The sequence below is a fragment of the Pocillopora damicornis genome, chromosome 5 (genome assembly GCF_964200805.1).
Source record: "Pocillopora damicornis chromosome 5, jaPocDami1.2, whole genome shotgun sequence".
NCBI classification, from domain to species: domain Eukaryota; kingdom Metazoa; phylum Cnidaria; class Anthozoa; order Scleractinia; family Pocilloporidae; genus Pocillopora; species Pocillopora damicornis.
This window is the reverse complement of record NC_142674.1, coordinates 6650028-6671120: the sequence shown is the minus strand read 5'-3', so window position 1 is coordinate 6671120 and position 21093 is coordinate 6650028. Positions and strand designations below refer to the sequence as shown.

Below are 21093 nucleotides of genomic sequence, written 5' to 3'. Positions count from 1 at the left end.
CTCAGCAAAGACATGTCGACAAACAGCGAAACCTCAAAGTAATTGTTTGTATCCAACTCAGTACCTTGATAAATTCACCTTCCCATCTTTGAATTAATTTCATGCTCAAGTCTACGTAGACGTAAAAATTCTTCCTGGCGCCTGAATCTCAAAGAGCGGAGTCTAGTAGACAAATTTCGCGCTGATTATGGAAACGACGGTTTTTAAAGGTTGATGCGTCGTACGCGAAATCAAGTTACCACTCGGTTCTTGTATAACCTTAAGTTTCTTTGTTTGTTTTTTTTTTCGCTACCTTAAAAGCCTATTTCTACATAAATAAAACGAAAAATTAGTTAATCTCTCGGAAAGTTCCAGAGTAATTTTAATAGATAAGTTTTGCTGCATAACGTAGTTTCGAGGCCATAAATAATGTTAACGTCGTTTACTTTGTTTAGTGTATCGGCTGCAGTTTACATATACTTGTACACTTCCTGTTGGGGCAGCCACTCAGTAACAGACCGCACGTACTTAGGTTGGTAATTATTTGTAAAAGTTCCTATGTTGGTTTTGTACTGTAAAGAAGATACGGCGGTCATTTGCTGTATTGAATAAAAAAAAGCAAATCGATAAAATATTGCTCATATCCTATGGACATTCGGTGAGTGCCTTTTTTGTAACAAAGATTGGGTATTGGAGTGTCCGGACTCATCGTTATTGAAAAAAGTTGTTGCTCATAGAGAATATCAAGTGAAAACCATGATGGTTTATAACTCGTTTTTGTGATCTCATTTTTGTTTTTGTCTTGTGAGGTTCCATTTTGATAATTTCATTCAGTCCTTGACGTCAGAATAAGACACATTCGATCGATCACCAGCTTTCAGATACTTGTATTAAATTACAGTCTATAAGCTATTGGTTATTCCGTTCACGTTTCAGTAACAAACAGCTGGAGAGTTTCAAACGTTCTTCAGTACTTGTGACGACCAAGTGTTAAATACGGTGGTAGAGAGGACTAAACAGAGATACATTTTAACTGAAGTAGACATCCAAATATTAACCAAAAGCGAAAAAAGAAAGGCAGGTAAATCTTATGTTAGTTAAATGAGAATATGTCCACGTGCGTAGAAAAAAAAAATAGAGAATTCCGTAGGTTCCTTTTTGAATTTCCTGCGTAAGAAACGACTGTTTAAAATATCTTCTCATACCTATTTTTTGACGGGAGTACTAAGTGACATTAAATCATTTTTTCTTTTTTTCTTGATATACGGAGGAGAAGCTTTTTTCTAAAAAAAGGTCTGTCTGATTTTTTTTTTTTTTTAATGGTTATCGCCATTTCTCTACGCGGTTTTGTAAACAACTTAAATGATTCTTCAGTTTCTTTTTTTTTTTCGTTTGCCTCATAATGGTCGGTTTTTTCACAAAGGTTTTGAACATTATACTGTAAGGTAACACTACAGACATGTAACAATTTACGATTAAGCTCTAAAAATGATCCTGGCATGATATAGCATATCTACTTAGTGCATGCTAAGAAACATTGCGTTTCTCAAAGCTAAAAAGCTATTGATGGCCTATTAAAACAAAAAAGTAACTTGATTTATGATGAATTCGCATCGAAAAAAAGGATGGAGAAATTGTCATAACTCATGACCACAATAATCTTCAGAAAACGCGTTTAACATCCCACGCTGATCCCACGCCCACACGATCACGATGTCACATTTATGACAATTATATGTTGTTACGATCACGCAAACTTTATCATAGTACGAACAATGTTAGAGATAGAACTGAGCTTTGATAATTTTTTTGAACAAAAGCAGACGTGGTTTGATTTTTGTCGCTATAAATGCATTGCCGTTGGTAATGTCACTTTAAGCTGGTCGTTCGCAAGTCTTTAACGAAAATTAGTTACTGAATACCTCCTAAAATAATAAATAATGATTAAAGAAAAAAATTAAGATACTGTAATTTATCTTCTTTACAGAAATCGTATTCAAACCATTTTAGATGTCAAAGTGATGCGGGTCATCTCCCTTTTGTGAAGAAAATTATTCATGAAGGTGAATTCACGTTCTCCTGAAAAGATCGTATAGAGCGAATTTAAACTAAACGCCCGCTGTGAAAGTCGAACAGGGAATCAAAATGAAATTACATATCAGTGATACTAAGATGCTACGTTATCCGGGGTAATTGAAAGGCTTAAAAATAGATCTACCACAATGTATCTCTGAATATACTTTCTTGAAATAGGAAAATAGGGAAACCGTTTTAGGGTTTTGAAAAGGATTGGGTTTACAGTATCTCGAAATTTGCATTGGAGGCAACGCAGGTGTCTTGTTATCTTATATAGGGCACCTCTACACCTTTTTGCCTCTAAGCGGTTCTAATCCAAGAGTTTAAATTACGGATCTTGGTGAAGCTCTCATTAATTTGGACGAGGGTAGCTATATCATAGTCATATACCATCAAAATCTTGAGTTGTTTGTATCTTTGATCATTTTGTTATCGAAATTGTTGAAATCAATGTTTTGAAACTTATTATCCGGCGACAGCAACTACTTCAAGGTAGACAGTCCTGTCTCCTTTTTTTTCCTTTTTTACACAAGAACAAATGGAGTCTCTTTTCTTTCCTATTTTTTTTCCTTTTTTTTAATTGTTAGAGAAAGTTAAAATCTTATTTCGATAAAATAAAATTCAGCAAATGAAAAATAACCCTCAGAGCATTTCATCAATATTTTGGCACAAAATGATAAAACCCATATCGAATAACTTTCTGGTAAACATTACAAACCAATCAAGCTTATTTTCTTGTCATCTTCACAGCGGCGGCGTTAGTGTCACACGTAGAAGAAAGATTTCAGATGGTAACTGATAGAAAAAGAAAAGTAAAAACAAAATTAAAAAATAAAAAATATGAAAAACTGACTGAAAGATCAGAAACTCTTCCCCATCAACAAAAACTGCCAATTTTAATTTAAAAGTACGTCTTCAGATATGGCTAAATATTGTAATCAATTACCTAATGCTCTCTTGTTTACAGTTTACGGCCTTGGCCAAGGAGATACTTACCATAGTATCTTTCGACAAAAGTAAATAAAATTGTTTGTTTGGTTTTATTTATTTGGTGTTAAAAAGCCTTTTTAAGGGAGCTACACTAAATGTGTGTATGTATTGATTAGTACCTGTAAAGACTCAGTGAAACGAAAACTGACTGCCAGAAATGACACCATAGTTTTACCTTACGGGCTTAAGTTGGCGGCACTTTTAAAAACTTAGGTAAAAGCTTTTAAGATTATCACTTAGAACTAAACAATAATTCCGACAAACTACGTCAGTCTGTTTGTCTGTCTAATTTATACCGAAGAAGATTGATGGATTTAAAGAGGTGTTAAATTTCCATCAGGAGCTTGAATGTAAGAAATTTTTACAAACTACGTAATACTGATGTAGTGATGTAGTCTCTAACTCGGTGTAGTCTGTTGCGTAAAGAGACCCAAATATACTATCAATGCGCGCATATTAGCATAATTCTGCTCACTAGCAATGCCACTTCTTTTTTTTTTTTTTTTTTTTCTTTTTCATTTGCCTTCGCATAAGATCCATGTCGACGGAAAACCGCTTGCCATTACGGGGTCTTCAAGAAAGATCGGCATCCGAAATGTACCTTTTTAAACCTTCAACGCCGTAAGTTGAAGCACTTTGCGGCTACCTTTTATGGATATTTTGTTCTATATATTGGTTAAACTCGATTGATAGCCAATTAAAATACGACAACCCCTTTGGCTTAAAGATTGAAGAACTTCCCCCCAAAAATTCGCTTCATTTGATTGTTTTATACCGCTGCCACATGCAACTAAAACAGTTCTTGCGTATGTTCTGAAAATGGCAACTTTGAAATTTGTCATAAGCTGAGAAATCTTCCTTGCAACGAGAAAGGTAGCTCAAGTTTCGTTCAATTCAGGCAAGGAAAAATATCTTAATTTTTTTTCCGGTATTTTCCCTTCATGATATTTCTATGGTGTCTAGCTTAAGTAGTTTATAAAGCTCTAAGTTGCCGATGTGGTCTTTGTAAGACCTCACTATCAATTTTAGGTCCACGGTTACATGCCTATAAATGTATCTTAACCGTCGAGATATTTTTCGTTGCTTCACTGACCGATTTAAGTGGTTGAGGGAAGCATTCAAGGAGGGTCTGAATTTTTTTTTTCTCAGCAATGAATTCAAATTAGTTCATTTGTAATTCATTCAAATTTAGTTTTTTTTCCTCGCCTATTCGCTTTTCTTGCATAAGACATTTTGTCGTTCTTCTTTTTATCGATTCTAGCAAAAACATTTGTTTTCGTATCAAGATCTGTCATCCACGTATTTGGGGAGCCTAATTTCGATAGTCAAAGCAAAGCTGTATCGTCTATCATAAATCTTCAAGTTTATTTAAAAAATTTCGGTGGTTCTTTTCGAAAAGCAGTTGACTACGAGATCTATTTTCCGCAGAACTAGGTTTCTTGGTATACCTATTTCGTTAATTCAATTGATATTCTTAGCTGGCTTTAAATTCATTCAGTGAATGGTGAACTTTCTAGAAGACAATAGATCCATTTCTTTCGTTAAAAAAAATACATTAATAAATAAAATCGTGTGGGATATCGGAAAAACATGAAAATGTTTTCTTGTAATGAAAAAAAGAAAGCCATTGTCTTCCGGAATATGGGCAAATTTTATCAAACTTTTGATTAACACTTCCTCATTAACAACAGGTCCTGCGGTCTAAACTAAGAATCATGTTATACAATGACATTTGCTCGCTTTACTTTATAACCAAATGAGATGTTTTATAATACGTTAAGCGCAGCATGAAGTCTTTTATTTCACTTTTAATGTCAGGAAATGATTGCCGTTCTTACCTTTTCTTCAAAGGTAGTTTTAAAACCACATTATGAGAACTACAGGTGGTCTATTTTATAGCGGCGATTGGTGTGATTAGACTTAGTTAGCTTTGCAGATGTTCTTAAGGTAACAAACAACGCCTACAGAGTTGCGTGACAACGAATTAGAAAAATCTCGCAGTTTTTTTTTTGTTTTGTTTTGGGGAAGAGAGGGGAAAGTTACAGGGGGCAGTTTCGGTACTTGTTTTGGGTACCTTAAATTTATGCCTACCTATAATTTTCTTCTAAATCTCTTGTATCCTCTGGACATTGAGGAAATCTCACATCGCTTCTAAAGTCAAATAATGCACCAGAAAAATTTTGTCATCGGTAATTTCTTTGTTGTTATTTACATTTTTTTTTTCAATTCTAGAATTAAAGTTTTTCTATTGTCAGTCACAGCTAAGCTGAAACGTTTCTTCTTTCGTGAATTAGGGTTACAGTCAAATTTTATTGCTTTTAATATTTTATCTTCAAAGGGAGGAATTGTAAATTGTTTTCTACCAACTTCAACCGATACAAAATGCATTAAGATATGAACTAATCAATGTACTTTACAGGTTACTCTGCGCTTAAAGCTAACCAAACTAATGGCTCATAGCAGAGCACGCTTTTCCTCTTCAAAGCCACAGAAAAACAAAACCTAATTTGACGGTAGATTTATACTAGTATAAGAGTCATGCTCAAGAAGAACGCGGCCAAATGCATCAGTATAAGACGGAAAGACTGCCTCCAACTGCATTGTATTGTATTTTGATATGTTAAAATATTTTAAAAAAAAAATGTCCATTAAAGGGAGGAGAAACCTCCTTCTCAATATGGCTAGACATTATGGCTAACTAAGTCATCAAATTAGTATACAATTGTCACCCTAGCTTCCTCCCAATTTCAAAAGGAACAAATCCATGGGTTTATCTTGGGAAATTTTGTAACCAGTAGCCTCAAGCACTCAAATGTACATCGCACATTCTATATAACTAAGGGATCCTTCGCGTTCTGAATCGTAAGTATGAATGGTAAACGGTCGTTTATTTGACTAGTGATCCTATGAAGAGCTAACGCAAAATTTTACTGCTACTCAAGATAAAGAACAGATCATACTATATTTTCTATCAATTTTTGTCCATGAAGTTTGCCATTAATCGATTTTAAATCAGTTTACAATTCTAACATGGCGTTTGGTTTATTACGCCGGTAAACTCATCGATAGAGAATTTTTAGGACGCAAACAACTTTACTCGAGAAAAATCCGAATCGAGAGGGAAAGTTAACACGTCTAAAACTCTCACTCCTGTCTAAACCCTTTCATTCCTATAATCTAATTGGTAATTCTCCTAACTGTCTACCATTCAAATCTTATGATGTGGGTTCGGAGAAATTGGTACTGGATCAATTGAAAATCCCCTAATTGATATTTTTCGTTATTCTCATCACTTGTCTGCCTGACATTGCATTGAAATTGTAAGGAGAAATACCGTCTTGGTCATTCACAGGAGTAAAAGTTTACAGGTTATGGACTATAATATTCATATGAAATTTCAATTACCTAATCAACAACAAGGCGCCTTCCTCACTGTTCAGTACTAGTGTTGTATTGTTCATACTTTTTAATTATTCCCAGTTATTTTTCACTAGTTACATTCCTCACATTTGACTTTTCAGTTGACTTTTCAAAGAAAACTGTATCACCCGCCTATATAACTTATAAAAAGAACAAAATTCGTCGCGTGCAAGAAAGAATCATCGAGATAAAAGCGATACTTGAGCTCCCAGATGAGCGCCTTGTGGTAATTTCCTTTAATGTTTGAGTTTCCAGATGAGCGCCATGTGGTCACGTATTACGTCATACACTTTGAGCCATTATATCCAAACAATGGATTTTTCATTTCAAAGTTCCTTGGGGCCTATGTTGTTGTGAGGTTCCCTAGGGGTACAGCTCACTGGAAAGTTCCTTGGGGCTTTTGTTGCCGCAAGGTTCCCCAGGCAAACAGCTTTGCAAGATACGAAGTATAGGCGAAAAAGCGTGATAGTTTAAGATTCGATCAGTCGATGTTTAAGAGTTTGCTCTTCTTTCCGAACCCAAACATGGGATTAATGAGGAGTGTGGCACCTTCTCGACGTGTCTGTTTTCTGATAATACAAACATGAGTTTTAAAGAGAATTAATTGAAAAATGTGTGGGATAACTTCAAGAGCACGTGGTTGAAATATGCCATCGAATTTAAGTGGCTATCGTTTGAATTGCAGCTAGCATAAAACGTACCTCAACGCTTGAGCGTACTTAAGGTTACTTCCCACCTTCGCGAGTGTCCTTCTGGAAAAAATTCGTACCCGCGCTAGTTTTACTAAAATCCTAGCAAACTATATGTCAGAAGAGCACTTAGTTTACAATAAAAATATAATTTAAGCGACTTTACTTTTAAGGAAGTGTCAGGAGCCGGTAAGGCGTGAAACGACCGAAGATTCTTCTATTGAATTTATCGGGCAGCGGATGCCACAACACGAGTAAAATGGCTGAACAGTTTTATCCACAAGTCATCAATCAACAAAAGTGTGGCAGGCTTTTTCGATATTCTGATTGGTAGTCTAGATATCGGCATCTAAAGTTGGAGTAGTTAAACTAACGCACGCTACAAAGTAACTTTATAAGTCGTCATTATAAGCCCAAGCTTTCGGTTCTTTGAGAGGTTTATTCGGCGTAGCCTACAGTTTGATGGACAAGTATGCAGTTCCTGTACATTATCCACCCCTCCAACCCTCCATTTGTATAGGTAACAACATGACTACGAGTGCAACTTGTAGTCTTTGAAAAATTTATAAGCACTTATTTACACCGAATTGCATGAGAAATTATTTCTTTACTTGTTAACAATTTACATAAAAAACGCATCACAGAAATTCAAGACGGATGATGTTTTTGCAGCGCGCGCGTGCTGTTTGTAATTTGCATTTGTTTTTAACTTTCCATTCGTGTTACATAAAAAATGCACTTATTTCAAATTGAAGAATTGAAACAGTCGTGTTCTAGAGGCTTCCGTAATATAAAGCGCGACCTGGTGCCTTCCGTGAAACAGGACGCATTTGATATTGCTTATACCTGCAGAAAACTAAAACTTGAGCATGTGCAAAACATTAGCTAGCTCCGGCTAATGGTTTCATTCTTCGGATGAAATACAAACGACGATATTTGTCCCGTCCTCCTTGCAGTAAATAGAATCTCGCACAAATTAAATGTTGAGAATCTTAACGGATATGGCTTCGCAGATTTTGACAGGTGTTTAATGGTGACGATTTCATGGCAAAGATAACCATCGTATTTAAGGCCAAAACCTATTTCCCGTTTTATGAAAGAATGATGAGTTTATTCTTCAATCGGTAACAGCCTTTTCACGTAATTGGTTCGGAAAGAAGAAAAACGTTTGTTCAGGCAGAGGCCAAGTTCGTCAATTTCTAGCAAGAATGACGCCATTTTGTCTGGATTACGCACATAATTTGGCGAAAACGCCGACACATACACGGCCACAAGATGTCAAAGTATTTTTCCTTCTATAAAATATAAATTATTGCGTACAATATAAGTTACATATGGATCCGTGACTTGGAAACTCAAAATGGCCCTCGGGTTCAAAAAATGCCTTAATGGATTTGATATAGTGTTCAAATGAACAATGCAAATAGCTTTTAGAGAGATTAATATCAAGGGAATTTACAAATGACTGTTTCGGTCACCTGCTGTATTATGATAACCTCGGTGTTTTGAAGTTTTGTCGAAAAAAAAGATTAAGTGAAGCTGGTTAGTAGGTGGGTTAGCATTAAATTTGTCGTTGCTGGAACATTTTAGGGATATTTTTAAAATATTTATGTAGCTTTCTCGTTTTCTTTAAAAGATCGGATCTGGGCAAACGAATTATATCCGTGAAGAAGATTCGTGAAGAAGATTGAAGAGAAACTCAAAAGCTGGAGAGTAAAAGGTACGAAAAATCTTTCATATACCTTACCGCGCTTTGAAAAAATCGTAGAAGGCTTGAAGTGAGGTTTTCGTAGAACTCAAAAAAATTATAACATTGGTTAGTTAACGTAGGAGTATAAGGATGTCTCAAAACGATTAGTACAGCGTCCGCAGGATCTTGAACACCAACCTATCTTTACATCAGCTATGCAAATTATGCAAAGGCGATTAGGGAGAGGGATAAAACTTCTGAGATTTTCCAGTTCAGCACAAGTCAAGTTCTGGCTTTCAAAGATTATTACAAAAAATGGTAATAAAATTATGTTACAGGTAAGTCCGAACTATTTGACAAGAGCAAGTTCAAGTAGCGTTAAGACAATGAAGATGTGGCAACAGCAACAACAACAAAAACGTGATATTTCTTTACGGCATTGTAACAACGAAATGATTACCATTTTTTCGAAATTGCAAAGATGCATATGGGGTTTCTCTTTCATGACGTGCCAATGAAGCCGTACACAGTTTCTAGAAGGAAAGGCTATATCATAGAAAGAAAGACCTTTGAGAATCAACTAGAACACAACACACTTTCTAGATCGTCCATTCGAAGTTTTTCTTTGCCTGTTCCAATTTTCTTGGCCGGGTATTGCTTCCTTTCCCGTGTACAGTTGAAGTAAGGAATGTTAAGTATATCGAGGAACCCAGAAATCGTAAACTAGTTCTAAATTGGACTTACTTACTTACTTACTCTGCCCGCGTTGCCACACTTACTAAGCTCGAATTTCTTCATCGCGTAGAAGTAAAAATGTATGTTTAGACATAAAAAATATTTATAATATACATGCACCAATATCTGCTTAAAACCGCTCGATATATCATCAAATATTTGCTTTGGCAAAAAATCAAGTTATGATTAAATTTCATTCAAGCTGAATTGGAGGTCTTGTTTTTTAAATAACAACTTTATACCGAAACGTCACTTTATTCCGTGCTTTCTAATAATTAAGATTTACAGTATAAGAACTTAACATGTATCAGTAGATGAAGATATTACTTACACCAAAGTCAGTGATGCATAAATGTCAGTGTCTCGTTTATGTGAATCGTGCATTATTTATCACTTCATGACAACTTGGCCTTGGACACGAAAAATCCACACATCTGTTCACACATCGCCTGTCAACTCTGCTAAGAGGGAAGTTCGTGTATTTTTTCAAGATGTGTTTGGTTGTAAGTGAAATTTACACGACAATATTTTTTGCTCCTGGTGTGAGGCAATTAACTGAAACGAGGCTTGTTACTATAAGAAAAATGTATACGTCTGATTTAGCTTGCTGCAATTTACCTGAAAGCAAACAAGATTCCTGCCTGTTTCCCTGGTGTCATAATTTCATTAAATCATTAGCCATAGTCACGGAAGAGAAATTGTGATTCGTTACTTTTAAATGTGGTTTTGTCTTTCCGAAGAAATTTAGTGGGACATTCAACGCGTGCTGCAAGAAATAGCTTTCGTAAATAAGATTGCATTACAAAAAGAAGAACAGGTTTGAATGTTTCGTGGAACCTACACGCAGTAGGTTAAATTAACGACATTAAGACTTAGTGGTCCCATTTCTTTAAATTCTTATCTCGGATGCTTTCAAAATAGCATTTACAGGACAAACACAAAAAGGTATACCAGTTTTTTTACAGTTTCTCTACAGGAACGGAATTCTTTCTTTCATATTCGTCGATAGCTTTTATGAAGAGAGCTGTAACAAACCGAGATTGAACCAAAAAGTGATTCAAAAGGTTTGCCTGACTCTGATTGACCAAGTAAATTAGTTCATGTTGAATAAATTATGCTGAGTCACTCGAGAAGTTCATCCCAGATAAACAAGATTGTACTGATAACCTTAATTACTTCAACACCTTGACCTTGTCAACATCTCGGACATTAAGCTGTCTTAAAATTCACTTGATATGGGGAGAAACTGTTGCGTTATGAGCGAACAATACTATACCTCATTTATCGAATTGAATTAAATATTAATACCTTTCAACCGTGATTTTTTTTTTTAAATTCGTGATGGTTCATCAATGCGTCCTACATCCTCGGCATATTAAACCTTTGTACTGTTTTCTTCGATGAAGAGGGGTAGGGTGGGTAGGGAATGTTGAAGAAAGTTACGTCTAGCATGAAGCCTGTAAATACTCAGAACACTGGCCTGCTTATGGAGAGGAAATCGACCCACGAATATTTTCAAGATGAGAAACGAAGCTGTAGGTTTTATTTGTGAAAAGAAATAATGGAGATGGACATTCCTTATTATTATAGATCACACCACACTTGACGGACCCTTTAATGCTTCTTACGTACTCTGGGGTGCAGAGGTTGTCGGAACATCAAAGCACATTACGTGGGGAAATGGGAAGTGGGGGGTAAACGGTTAGGGTTGGGGCAAAATGACACTTCCATGGAAGATTGATGAAGAAAAAGAAATTTAGCGACATATGCATGCTTCTATGGCCAATCCTCAGACCTTTTAACCGAGATTCCAACTGTTTACGTTGTTTGTAATTCTCTGTATTAGCGCACGGCCTCAAAATCATCTCAACGGGTTTTCCATCAAAAGGATAAAAACGCTAGATCCCATCAAGGTGAGGCGCAAGATAAGCTAGTGGCTAATTTAGAATAAAATGACCACTCACGAAACGTTAGGAAAAGAAGATTTATGATTTCTAAACTGAAAATTTGACGATGGAAGCTCTCGACAACATTGGATGAAATAGGCCGTCCCAAATGATCTCCAGGACCTGATCACCTGTAGGAAAAACGAAAACCGAGGAAAGCGCGGTGAGCGGTAATCATGTATTCGAGAGTATTGTACTTATTTATAGAATTATCTTAACATTGCCAGAAGGTTTCCTAATCTCGTTTTCATGCGGTTCAGCCCGTTATGGTTGTTAAGTGACAGAAACGCCGTAGTGCTTCCTTTTTTAGGCGAAGGCGCACGTTTCATACTAACCAGTTTCAAAACAATTACATAAGGAAAGCCTGTTTGATACTCCAAATGCGGTATGTATTATCTTTGAAAATCAAACAATAGGAAGTTCTTAAAGGCTATTAGAAGTTAACGTTCGTTTCGGTTTGGGATATGGGAAAACCGCAGAACGAGATTATATTCTCGAATGCAATCCCGAGTAGAACTCGGCGAAGAAAAGAACGCATTGATCCGTCTCATTAGAACAGACTTTAAGTTGCAAATCGTCAAACAGTGAACATAGCAGCGCAACATCACGCCGGTGTTCGACGAAGTAAGGCTTAATCGAAATAACAGCAAGTTAGAAGGAACTTAGAGCCCTCTTCAGGTATGATATGATTATTCATATAGGAAAACCACGAAAGTACTAACCATATGCGTCCATTTAATGCATAATACCTAATGATACCAAAATGTAATGTAACGTATTAAAAACAGCCAGGAAAAAAAACACGATGTTACCACAAAAGTAGCATAGAAAACAAACAAACGCTGATTAGAAGTTGCAGCGGAACTGAAATTAAGTTCTGCGAGGGTGTTGATGCCCTTTGAGTTATCATGCTGAAAGCTATTCAACAGCACTTGGTCTACTTAGCCTCTTACGATTTGTAATCGTTAACTCCTGCTTTGCTTCCTTAGGAAAAAAAATCCGCTCCGCAATTTATTGTTTCCTTCCGCTCCAGACATTCGTAAGAGATTTAGATTGAGCCAACAAGATACGATAATTCTCCTGCCCCCGGCTAAATAACCCGGGTGAAGATAATACCTGTTATTTATTTATCAATGTCGTTTTTCGGCGGAGAATATGGTAGAAAATGAAAGAAAAATTTATTTTACTGTCATCTAGGACTAATTCATACGCAGCTTGTATGCATTTGTGAGCTCATCCATCAAGAACTCAGATGTTAGTAAGTTGCCCCGTGAGGAAATTTACACGGTAGATAACGTAATAAAACAGGTATGATGCAACAAATCACCGGTTAACAGAGGGTCTGAATGGGGTTAACCGTTAGCTTTTAAACAGCGAAAACATTGAGCCGTTTGCCGCAAAATTTGACGAATTTCAACCGTTGGTCATAAGAAAAGTTAACCGTAAAATTTTTTAATCTAATCATAATGGCAAGAAATGAAGCGTTAGCCGCAAAATGGCCAAAATTTCAACCGTTAGCCGTAAAAAGCCATCGCCTCGTCGAGAACCTCATAAACGGGTTCTCCAAGACAACCAATGTCACTGAAAAGATAAAAATAAGAAAAGTGTCTTCAGACTTATGGTGCGTTCCTTTGGGATAATCTGGATCAGGATTTCTGATCTGTGGCGTTCCTTTCGACCAAATCCATTTTCAGATCAGTGATTTATCAAATCCACTCTGGACAGGGTTTTATCGGATCACTGATCTGCGCGATTTGAAGACGGATTATTGGATCATTGATCCAACCCGTTCCTTTGGGCGAAGGATCTGAAATTTATCATTTTGCCCAGCGGTGCTCAATTTCAAACAGGTAGGTACCTAATATGACCGGAAAGATTGTTGGCAATCGCTTCACAAATTCTGTGATAAACACGAAATACACTCAATTTTGTAATGTTAAATCACGAGATCGGCCACTGATCGCAGGCATTCAGGGTTCCCAAGTATCCATATCGTAATCAATACTTGCTTCTGTAAGTCAATGGTATGTCTTCCCCCATTCCTTTGTCCATGAGGCAGACCTGGGCAAGTAAGTAACAGGTGTTCCAGACGGCTGACTGTAGTTCTTGAAATTCGAAAATGACTTCAAAAATCTTTAAAGGGTTTAATACGTTCGAAATAATTCTCAATGCGGACATGGTTCTGCCTCTCCCTTATCAAAAGAACAATAGAAATTCTTCATCTTCACAACTACTTGCCTCTTTTACTATGGAATCATCTGAAAGTTCCTCTATTAACGAAACAACAGCTGCTTTATACGCGACTGCCATTTTTTTTTTCGTTTTTAAATTTAGCGCGCGATTCCGCTGACGCACTCTACAATTTCGCGCCTGCTGTCCATTATTATGTATTATATATTACCATCATGGTAATTGATCCGATGAACTAATGCTCCGTTCCTTTGATGTACCGTGATCTTTGTGATCTTGGATCACAATTCTTAATCCGGATCCTGTCAAAGGAACGCCCTTTTAGATTTTCCTTCCCAAATCCGCCTACAACAATCATTTGTTCCCGTTTTAGTCTGGAATATTTGTTGTCGACGCAACACAATCAACAGGTATTTAGAACATTGCCTATGTAAGCAGGACTTGCGATGCTTTTCAGCACTGGTTGTTAACACTCAGTTTTGAAATTTAACAAGTCTGTTCATGAACCGGATTTGTGTATACTTCGAAGCTACGGAATCCTTACCTTACGCGCACGGAGCACCAAGCCTTCCTCTAATGATTGAGCTATTATTATCTTTGTATGATTGTTCGTTTTGTTTTGTTTAGCTTCGTTTTTTCTATTTAATCTTGTTTTGTCTGTTATCGGCTCTCTTAGACAGATAGACAGGGCTACAAATACGCAAACATTTTAAATGATAATCACGAGATAAATTATCAAAAGTGTGTGTTGAAGATCTTCACATTTGAATAATCACGTTGATATTTATTTCATCGCCTGTTTCGAAGAGAGACTTTTTTCCTTCCCTCTGAAGCGTACAGCTATAAGAAAAAAGAGGTTCGGTCCCTGAAATTTCTCAAAGATCATTTCACACTGAAAAATTCTGACTGCCGGGCACTTAGTCTTCTTGGGACCGTGTCCAGTTGCCATGCATTTAGTCATAGCGTTTTCGAAAAGCTCCGTTTTCAAATTGTTTTCTGTTGCACTTACCGCCAATGAATTGACCGGATGATGAAATTCTGTCGACGGCTGGTTTCACTGGAAAGCATCACTCTAAACATCTCTCATTCTATTTATTTATTTGAACATCAAATTACTGTATGAATCTTGTTAGAACGCTAACAGACTAAGTCTTCTGGTCAGGTGAAGTGTAGTGTAGAGTAGTGTAACTCCTTGCAGTTAGCCTGGAGACACAGTCATTTCTAATTCAAAATGTGGTGTGATTTGCGTATACTTCGAAGCTACGGAATCCTTACCTTACGCGCACGGAGCATCAAGCCTTCCTCTTATGATTTGGCTATTATCATCTTTGTATGATTGTTCGTTTTGTTTTGTTTAGCTTCGTTTTTTCTTTTTAATCTTGTTTTGTCCGTTATCGGCTCTCTTAGACGGATAGACAGGGCTACAAATACGCAAACATTTTAAATGATAATCAAGAGATTAATTATCGAAAGTGTTTGTTGTCAAGCAAACAGCTAACCCTCTGCCATTAAGAACAAATTTACCTCGGCGAACGAAATGTTCAAATTTAAATAATCATGTAGATCTTGATTTCATCTTCATGTCAGGCAAACAGCTTAACTTCTGCCATTAAGAAAAAATATGTCTCATTCGATGAAGATCTTCACATTTGAATAATCACGTTGATATTTATTTCATCGCCTGTTTAGAAGAGAGACATTATTCTTTTCCTCTGAAGCGTTCAGCTATAAGAAAAAAAAGGTTCGGTCCCTGAAATTTCTCGAAGATCACTTCTATATTAAAAATAATTGTTGCATTTACCGCCGATAAATTGACCGGATGATGAAATTCTGTCGACGGCTGGTTTCACCGGGAAGCATTACTCTAAACATCTCTCATTCTATTTATTTATTTGAACATCAAATCACTGTATAAATGTTGGTAGAACGCTAACAAACTAAGTCTTCAGGTCAGTTGAAGTGTAGCATAATATACTTGCAATAAGCCTGGAGACACACTCATTTCTAATTCAAAATGTGATAGTCATTTCTATGAGACATCAAATATAGTTTATTTTTAGAATTACTGCATTGCGTATCTGTCATATTTATTTCCCCTGCGAAACACCGTTGTTTGATTCAAAGATAATGTTCTTACAGCGTATGATGAAAACAAGAGTTACTCAGTGATAATCTAAGAATTACTGCTATGTGTGAGGTCATCCTTGCATCTACTAAATTTGCGTGATACACTACCTCCGAGGGAAAGCTTGACAATGAGATTCATAGACAGCTGGCTGTGAAAGTACCGTTTTGATGGCAAAGACTTGAAGGGCGTCTATTAAGTCAATTTTTAAAATATATTTTTGCGCAGATAATTGATCTCTCCCTCGCAGACCGTCACGACGAATAAGGTTCGCTCCATGTGATACCATCCCATCTCCGATCTCAAATATGAAAAGCGGTAGTGCAAGCTCACATTCCAAAAATAGGAAATTTCCTGATAAAATTAGAAAAGAACTAGACGAGGATATAGTTCTCCGTGAAAGGCCAAGAGGGACAGTACAAATGCAAATTAAAAATTACGAGAATTTTCTATTTGATTGAAGAATACAGCTGTTTCTAGTTGGCGTAAACTTTTCCTAAATTGTTTTCATCACAATTTGATGTTTAGACACACTAAAGAGACACAATACCGTTTGCAGGCGTATTATTTTTCTTGGAGCTATTATTATTTTGGCAAAGCATACACCTTAGGTAGAGGAAATTATTCATTGCATTTATTAGATAAACCTAGTGAACCAATATTAGCCTGATTCTATAACGCGGTTTTCAATTTAGTCTTCCTTTTTTTCATTAATTCAGCCTGGCGCTTGGAAAAAAACGTGATAAACTACCAAATGTTCTCAAGTTTGAATTAAAAAGTATGCAACGTTGTTAAATATTTCTTATTTCCTCATTGATTGGATGAATAAGCGCGGAGGTTCGAAAGTTTTGTAAAAGAAAGTCGTATCAATGGTACAAAATACCAAATGTTATTGCCGCTGCAATTACAGGAAAATTTCTCTGCTTTAATCGACGACATTTGCCTTTTAAGTATAGACAATGAATAGAATAAATGCTGGTCTTGTTAACAAAATAAATAAGAATGCTTGAAAAACAAAAATTGCGCGTAACTTCATACTGCGTTTACAACGGACATGGAACCAAATTATTTTTCCATAGAGGGCTTAATCAGGCCAAAGACATTCTAGCGCTGTAATTTTGCCTGCCTTGTTTAGAACAATTTTTGACCTTCGGCCATATTTTGCATACGAACGACTTGGATCTGATTACAAGAAATTTTGGTTGTGAATATTTAAATTTTTTTTTTTGAGCCTTACAGTAACTATTATTACTACTATGCTTTTTTGTTTTTATGGTTTTTCTTTTCTGTCTTTTTTTTCTTTTTTCTTTTTTTTTTGTTTTCAGATGAAACAAAAACACGACAAAACTATTGCAATATTTGACCCATAAAGCTCACAGAACATAACCGATCATTTTGCGTAAGAAAGGAAAAACGATAGGTCATACTTATTTGCATTTTTTCTCGTTATAAATCATTCTATTTTTGCGTAAAATCATAATAATAATTAAACAGATCTAAAGAGGCATTCAGCGCTGTATATATCGAAAACGGAAACTTTCTAAAGAGATAATTGGATCCTACAATTACCAAAAGTTGTCAGCAGGGAATAACTGATATTTACAATCGCAATTCAACTCGAAATTATAAGAGCGCTGTGCCAGAGGCAAGCTTAGTTCTCTTGAGGAGGCGGCCTGTGCATATTAAATTTTGGCTTTTAACGATAGAGAATAAGGTTGGTGAAACTTACTTGTAATTGCAGTGACGAAAACTTGAGTATCAAATTTCAATCGATATTTGCATGAAATAAGCTGGGAACAATTTCTTTTTTTATCTTAATTGCGACTAGAAATAATAGTCTTGAGAAAGATCTTAATATTTTATCCTAGCTTCAAGGCATTTATTTGGCTTTGATCACTCAGTGTTTTAATTCTTTTACACCACAATATGTTTTATCTTTATTGCATCGACGGAAAAAAGGAGGATCCGTCTACAGCCTGACGCTTTGTATTCACCAAAGTGATTTTGAACCATGGTCGTCTATGACCAAATCATAACAAATTTATATCGTACTTAGTAGATCGAAGTAAACACATCTACGCACCCAATGAATTCTTAAGGCCTGCAGCTTAGAAACGGTAAAACACCGAACTGGTAATTGGACACTTCTCACAGACACAATTTTTTTTCATTGAAACACAGTCGTGCGCGTCGATTTTTCAGTTCATAGAAAAGTATGAAAACAAACCGAAAAATGCGTAAATCTTTACGCTGATTCAGATCACAAATTGGCCCGATGTCGTGTAGAAGTATAAATAAATATCATAGAAATTTACTCAACAGATTAACGTTATCTGAGAAATGAAAAGAATTTTCCATTGTTTCCAAGTTAAAGAAAAGAAAATTAATTGAAGTAAACACTGCAGATCTTTGCAAAACCTTTAGCCCGGAAAGGTACTTTTGCTAAGAATAGAAAGGGACATATGGGAGCTTCATTTGTCATACACCGGTCGAGAGTCACGTGTCTAGTTAAAAGTCAGCAAACTCAAAATATACTGAATCTGTGGAGATGTTTTAAGAGTAAAAAAATTAGTGAGCAGGTTAAATTGCGGTTTAAGCAACTCTGCCATTAACTTATCTGCTATTTTGTAAACCGATTAAACATTCATTACATGTCTGCCCAACACTATGGAAAATATATCTTGGATTTTTCAAAGGGAGAGAAATAATTCATGTCCAACCAATTATCTGCAAATGTTGACCTAAGAAAGAAAATTGGAGTTAAACAGTAATTTGCAAGTAATAAACGGAGAAAAAAAGACGAAATTGTTCTCAGCAAGCATTCTATTCCACTGGATGATTAACAAATTAATATCTTTGATATAACTGCACTGTTTCTTTTAATCATTATTTTTCATTATTCAAAAAATATATTTTGATTGAAGGCTCGAACCTAAAAAGGAGATCAAATCTTGATGGATAGATAGATATCATGCAAATTACATCAGGCCCAGAGAAGCAGCTGAACCAACACATATTTCAGAAAGGCAACATCACAGAGTCTTTTCATTTTTTTTTTCATCAGATTGAGCGAATGGAGAATTGAATTGATTTTTTGTGTTTGATTTGTTCACAGATACAATCACGACAGACGTCCAAAGAAAGAGGGCCTTCACCAAACTGTCTTCTCGAATCAAAGGCCCAAATAAGCTCTCAGTTCTACTTGAATCAATATACGCTTGTAACAGAAAACCAAGCACACTTTATTTGAAAAGAAAGGAGTATTCATCACGGGGATAAAATCTTCACCACGCAGGTGATTTCGAGAACGATCAGAAATACGATGTCGTCAAATTCTACAGATGACAGCCCTTTTGCCTTTTCGCCTCAAACAGTTCCTGCTTTAGTTTTAATGGTGTTTATTTTACCGATTAATGGCGGTGTCATTTTTCTTATTGCCTCGTATTCGTCCTTACGAACGCCAAGCAACATCATCTTGGCCAGTTTAGCTGTATCAGACTTCTTGGTAGGTCTGGTTGGAATTCCACTCCTCTTGGCATGTACCTATACTTATATATCTCCCATTTGTATAAGCTCATATACTTTTTTCACATTCATGGCCCTCTCCACCGTGCTTCACATCACTGTGATGACCTGCGATCGTTACATCTATATCGTATGGGCGTTACGCTACCGCGATATCGTCCATCGTAAAAGAGTTTTGATCGTCCTTGGCATTACGTGGTTTCTCAGTCTCACCTCTTTGGTTCGACTTTCATGGACTTGGAACCTCAATATAGAAACGGCCCCAGAGGACCTGGAACCTATGCACCAGAAGGAGACTACACTATTTCTGTTTAACGTCATCGTATTTTTTCTGATTCCACTCATTATCATGAGTGTACTTGATACCCACATGCTGTTGCTGCTTCGAAGTCAGTGTCAGAGAATTGCACGCGAGAATTTGCCTACAGAGTTTGAGAAACGCGAGAGGAAGCTTCAAAGAAGGCGCCAGAGAGCTGTTTTAACATGTGTTCTCCTTCTCACACTGTACGTCATCTTCTGGCTGCCTTATTTCATATTGGAAATCGTGCAACAGACCCATAATGATAATTTACATCCAATGACTGTTTTCGCTATCTATTACCTTAGGCTCTGTACGTCAATGTTCAACCCACTTGCGTACACTTTAAGGAAAAGAGACCTTAAAAGTAAAGTTCGACATATCGCTTATAACTTGTTTCCTAAGCTAGCGGCGGATACTGTCGAGAACCGCACCGACCAATTTCCTCTTAGTAGTCGAACAGATTTGTAAATCCAGTATTACTTTACTATTTCCAAATTAGCCCATCACCGCGAACACTCTGGTTAGTCAAGAAACTGTTGTTTGTTTCTTTGTAAACTCGATGTGGAAAATTTGAATATTTCCAATTAACATTGTAAAAACGATTAACTGCCTCTTTATCGATCCACGCACGATTTTGGGAGAGCGGTTAACAACAAACCTGTTATCGTGTTTTTCTATCGTCGCCTATAGATTCGTGTGTGATTTGATCCTTACCGAGTCCGGTCCACGTGGCTATATTTAGAACATAAGAGACTCAAAGATCGATAAAGGGCGACGCCAAGTGATGGCGGGAAAATGCGTATTGTACACGCCGGCTTGTGGCGGTTTACCGCATCATGACATTAATACTTTGTTCATTGATGAATATATATTTCTAAGAAACCCAGTACTGTTTAAATATGCCCTAACATATTAAGACAAAGTAAGTAGTTTTAGTGGGTAAGTTGGAATATGAAAAAAAACAATTTTTTGTTTTTTTTCAGTTTCTTAAATGATCAGAATCGCATAGGACCATATAGGTATCATTGATTAACTAGAACTGCGACATAGAGTTCTGTTTCGAACGCTTGAAATAACTAAAGTTATGAGGGACTTTAAGGTTTGCAAAATATCTGTGAAAGTGCTTTGCACTGCTCATAAACCAATGAGAATGTAGTTATTGGGGTGAGAATGGAAAGGGGGGGGGGAAGATGACAGCAATCGATGTTCAGTGTCCAGCTGTGCAATACGAACGAATAAGGGACCAAATAGATAGATAGATAGATAGATAGATAAATAATAGATAGTTAAACTTTATTTAAACACGCTAGCCTATCATCAATATTATAAAAAGCTGGTTTCCAGTAGGGGTGGGAACTTACTAAAAAAGTTTACTGTACTATTTAAAATATACCTAAGAAAAAAAAAAAAGAAAAAATATATAAATA

The 21093-nt window shown here is 36.3% G+C and overlaps 1 protein-coding gene and 1 long non-coding RNA gene across 14 annotated transcripts in view; one reads left to right on the top strand and one right to left on the bottom strand.

Moving 5' to 3' along the window:
• Positions 1-2852, bottom strand: part of LOC149044884 (uncharacterized) — a 7459-nt gene extending 4607 nt beyond the window's left edge. The window contains exon 1 of the long non-coding RNA XR_016186725.1: positions 2774-2852. This is a non-coding gene — a long non-coding RNA (uncharacterized LOC149044884). The remainder of the gene's footprint in view (positions 1-2773) is intronic.
• LOC113673276 (histamine H2 receptor) overlaps positions 1-21093 on the top strand; it is a 21436-nt gene extending 343 nt beyond the window's left edge. The window contains exons 2-6 of one of the 13 annotated variants that reach the window (XM_089206824.1): positions 435-511; positions 916-1060; positions 1967-2042; positions 8791-8874; positions 18956-21093. In XM_089206824.1, coding sequence (XP_089062950.1) covers positions 19163-20134 — 972 coding nt within the window. In that variant the 5' untranslated portion in view covers positions 435-511; positions 916-1060; positions 1967-2042; positions 8791-8874; positions 18956-19162 and the 3' untranslated portion in view covers positions 20135-21093. Of the gene's footprint in view, positions 1-133; positions 512-915; positions 1061-1966; positions 2043-2805; positions 3099-3438; positions 3919-8636; positions 8705-8790; positions 8875-11371; positions 11689-11777; positions 12204-13780; positions 14126-16357; positions 17555-18955 lie in introns of those variants that run through there. The other 12 variants (XR_016186724.1, XM_089206823.1, XM_089206825.1 and 9 more) reach the window with 12 other exon arrangements.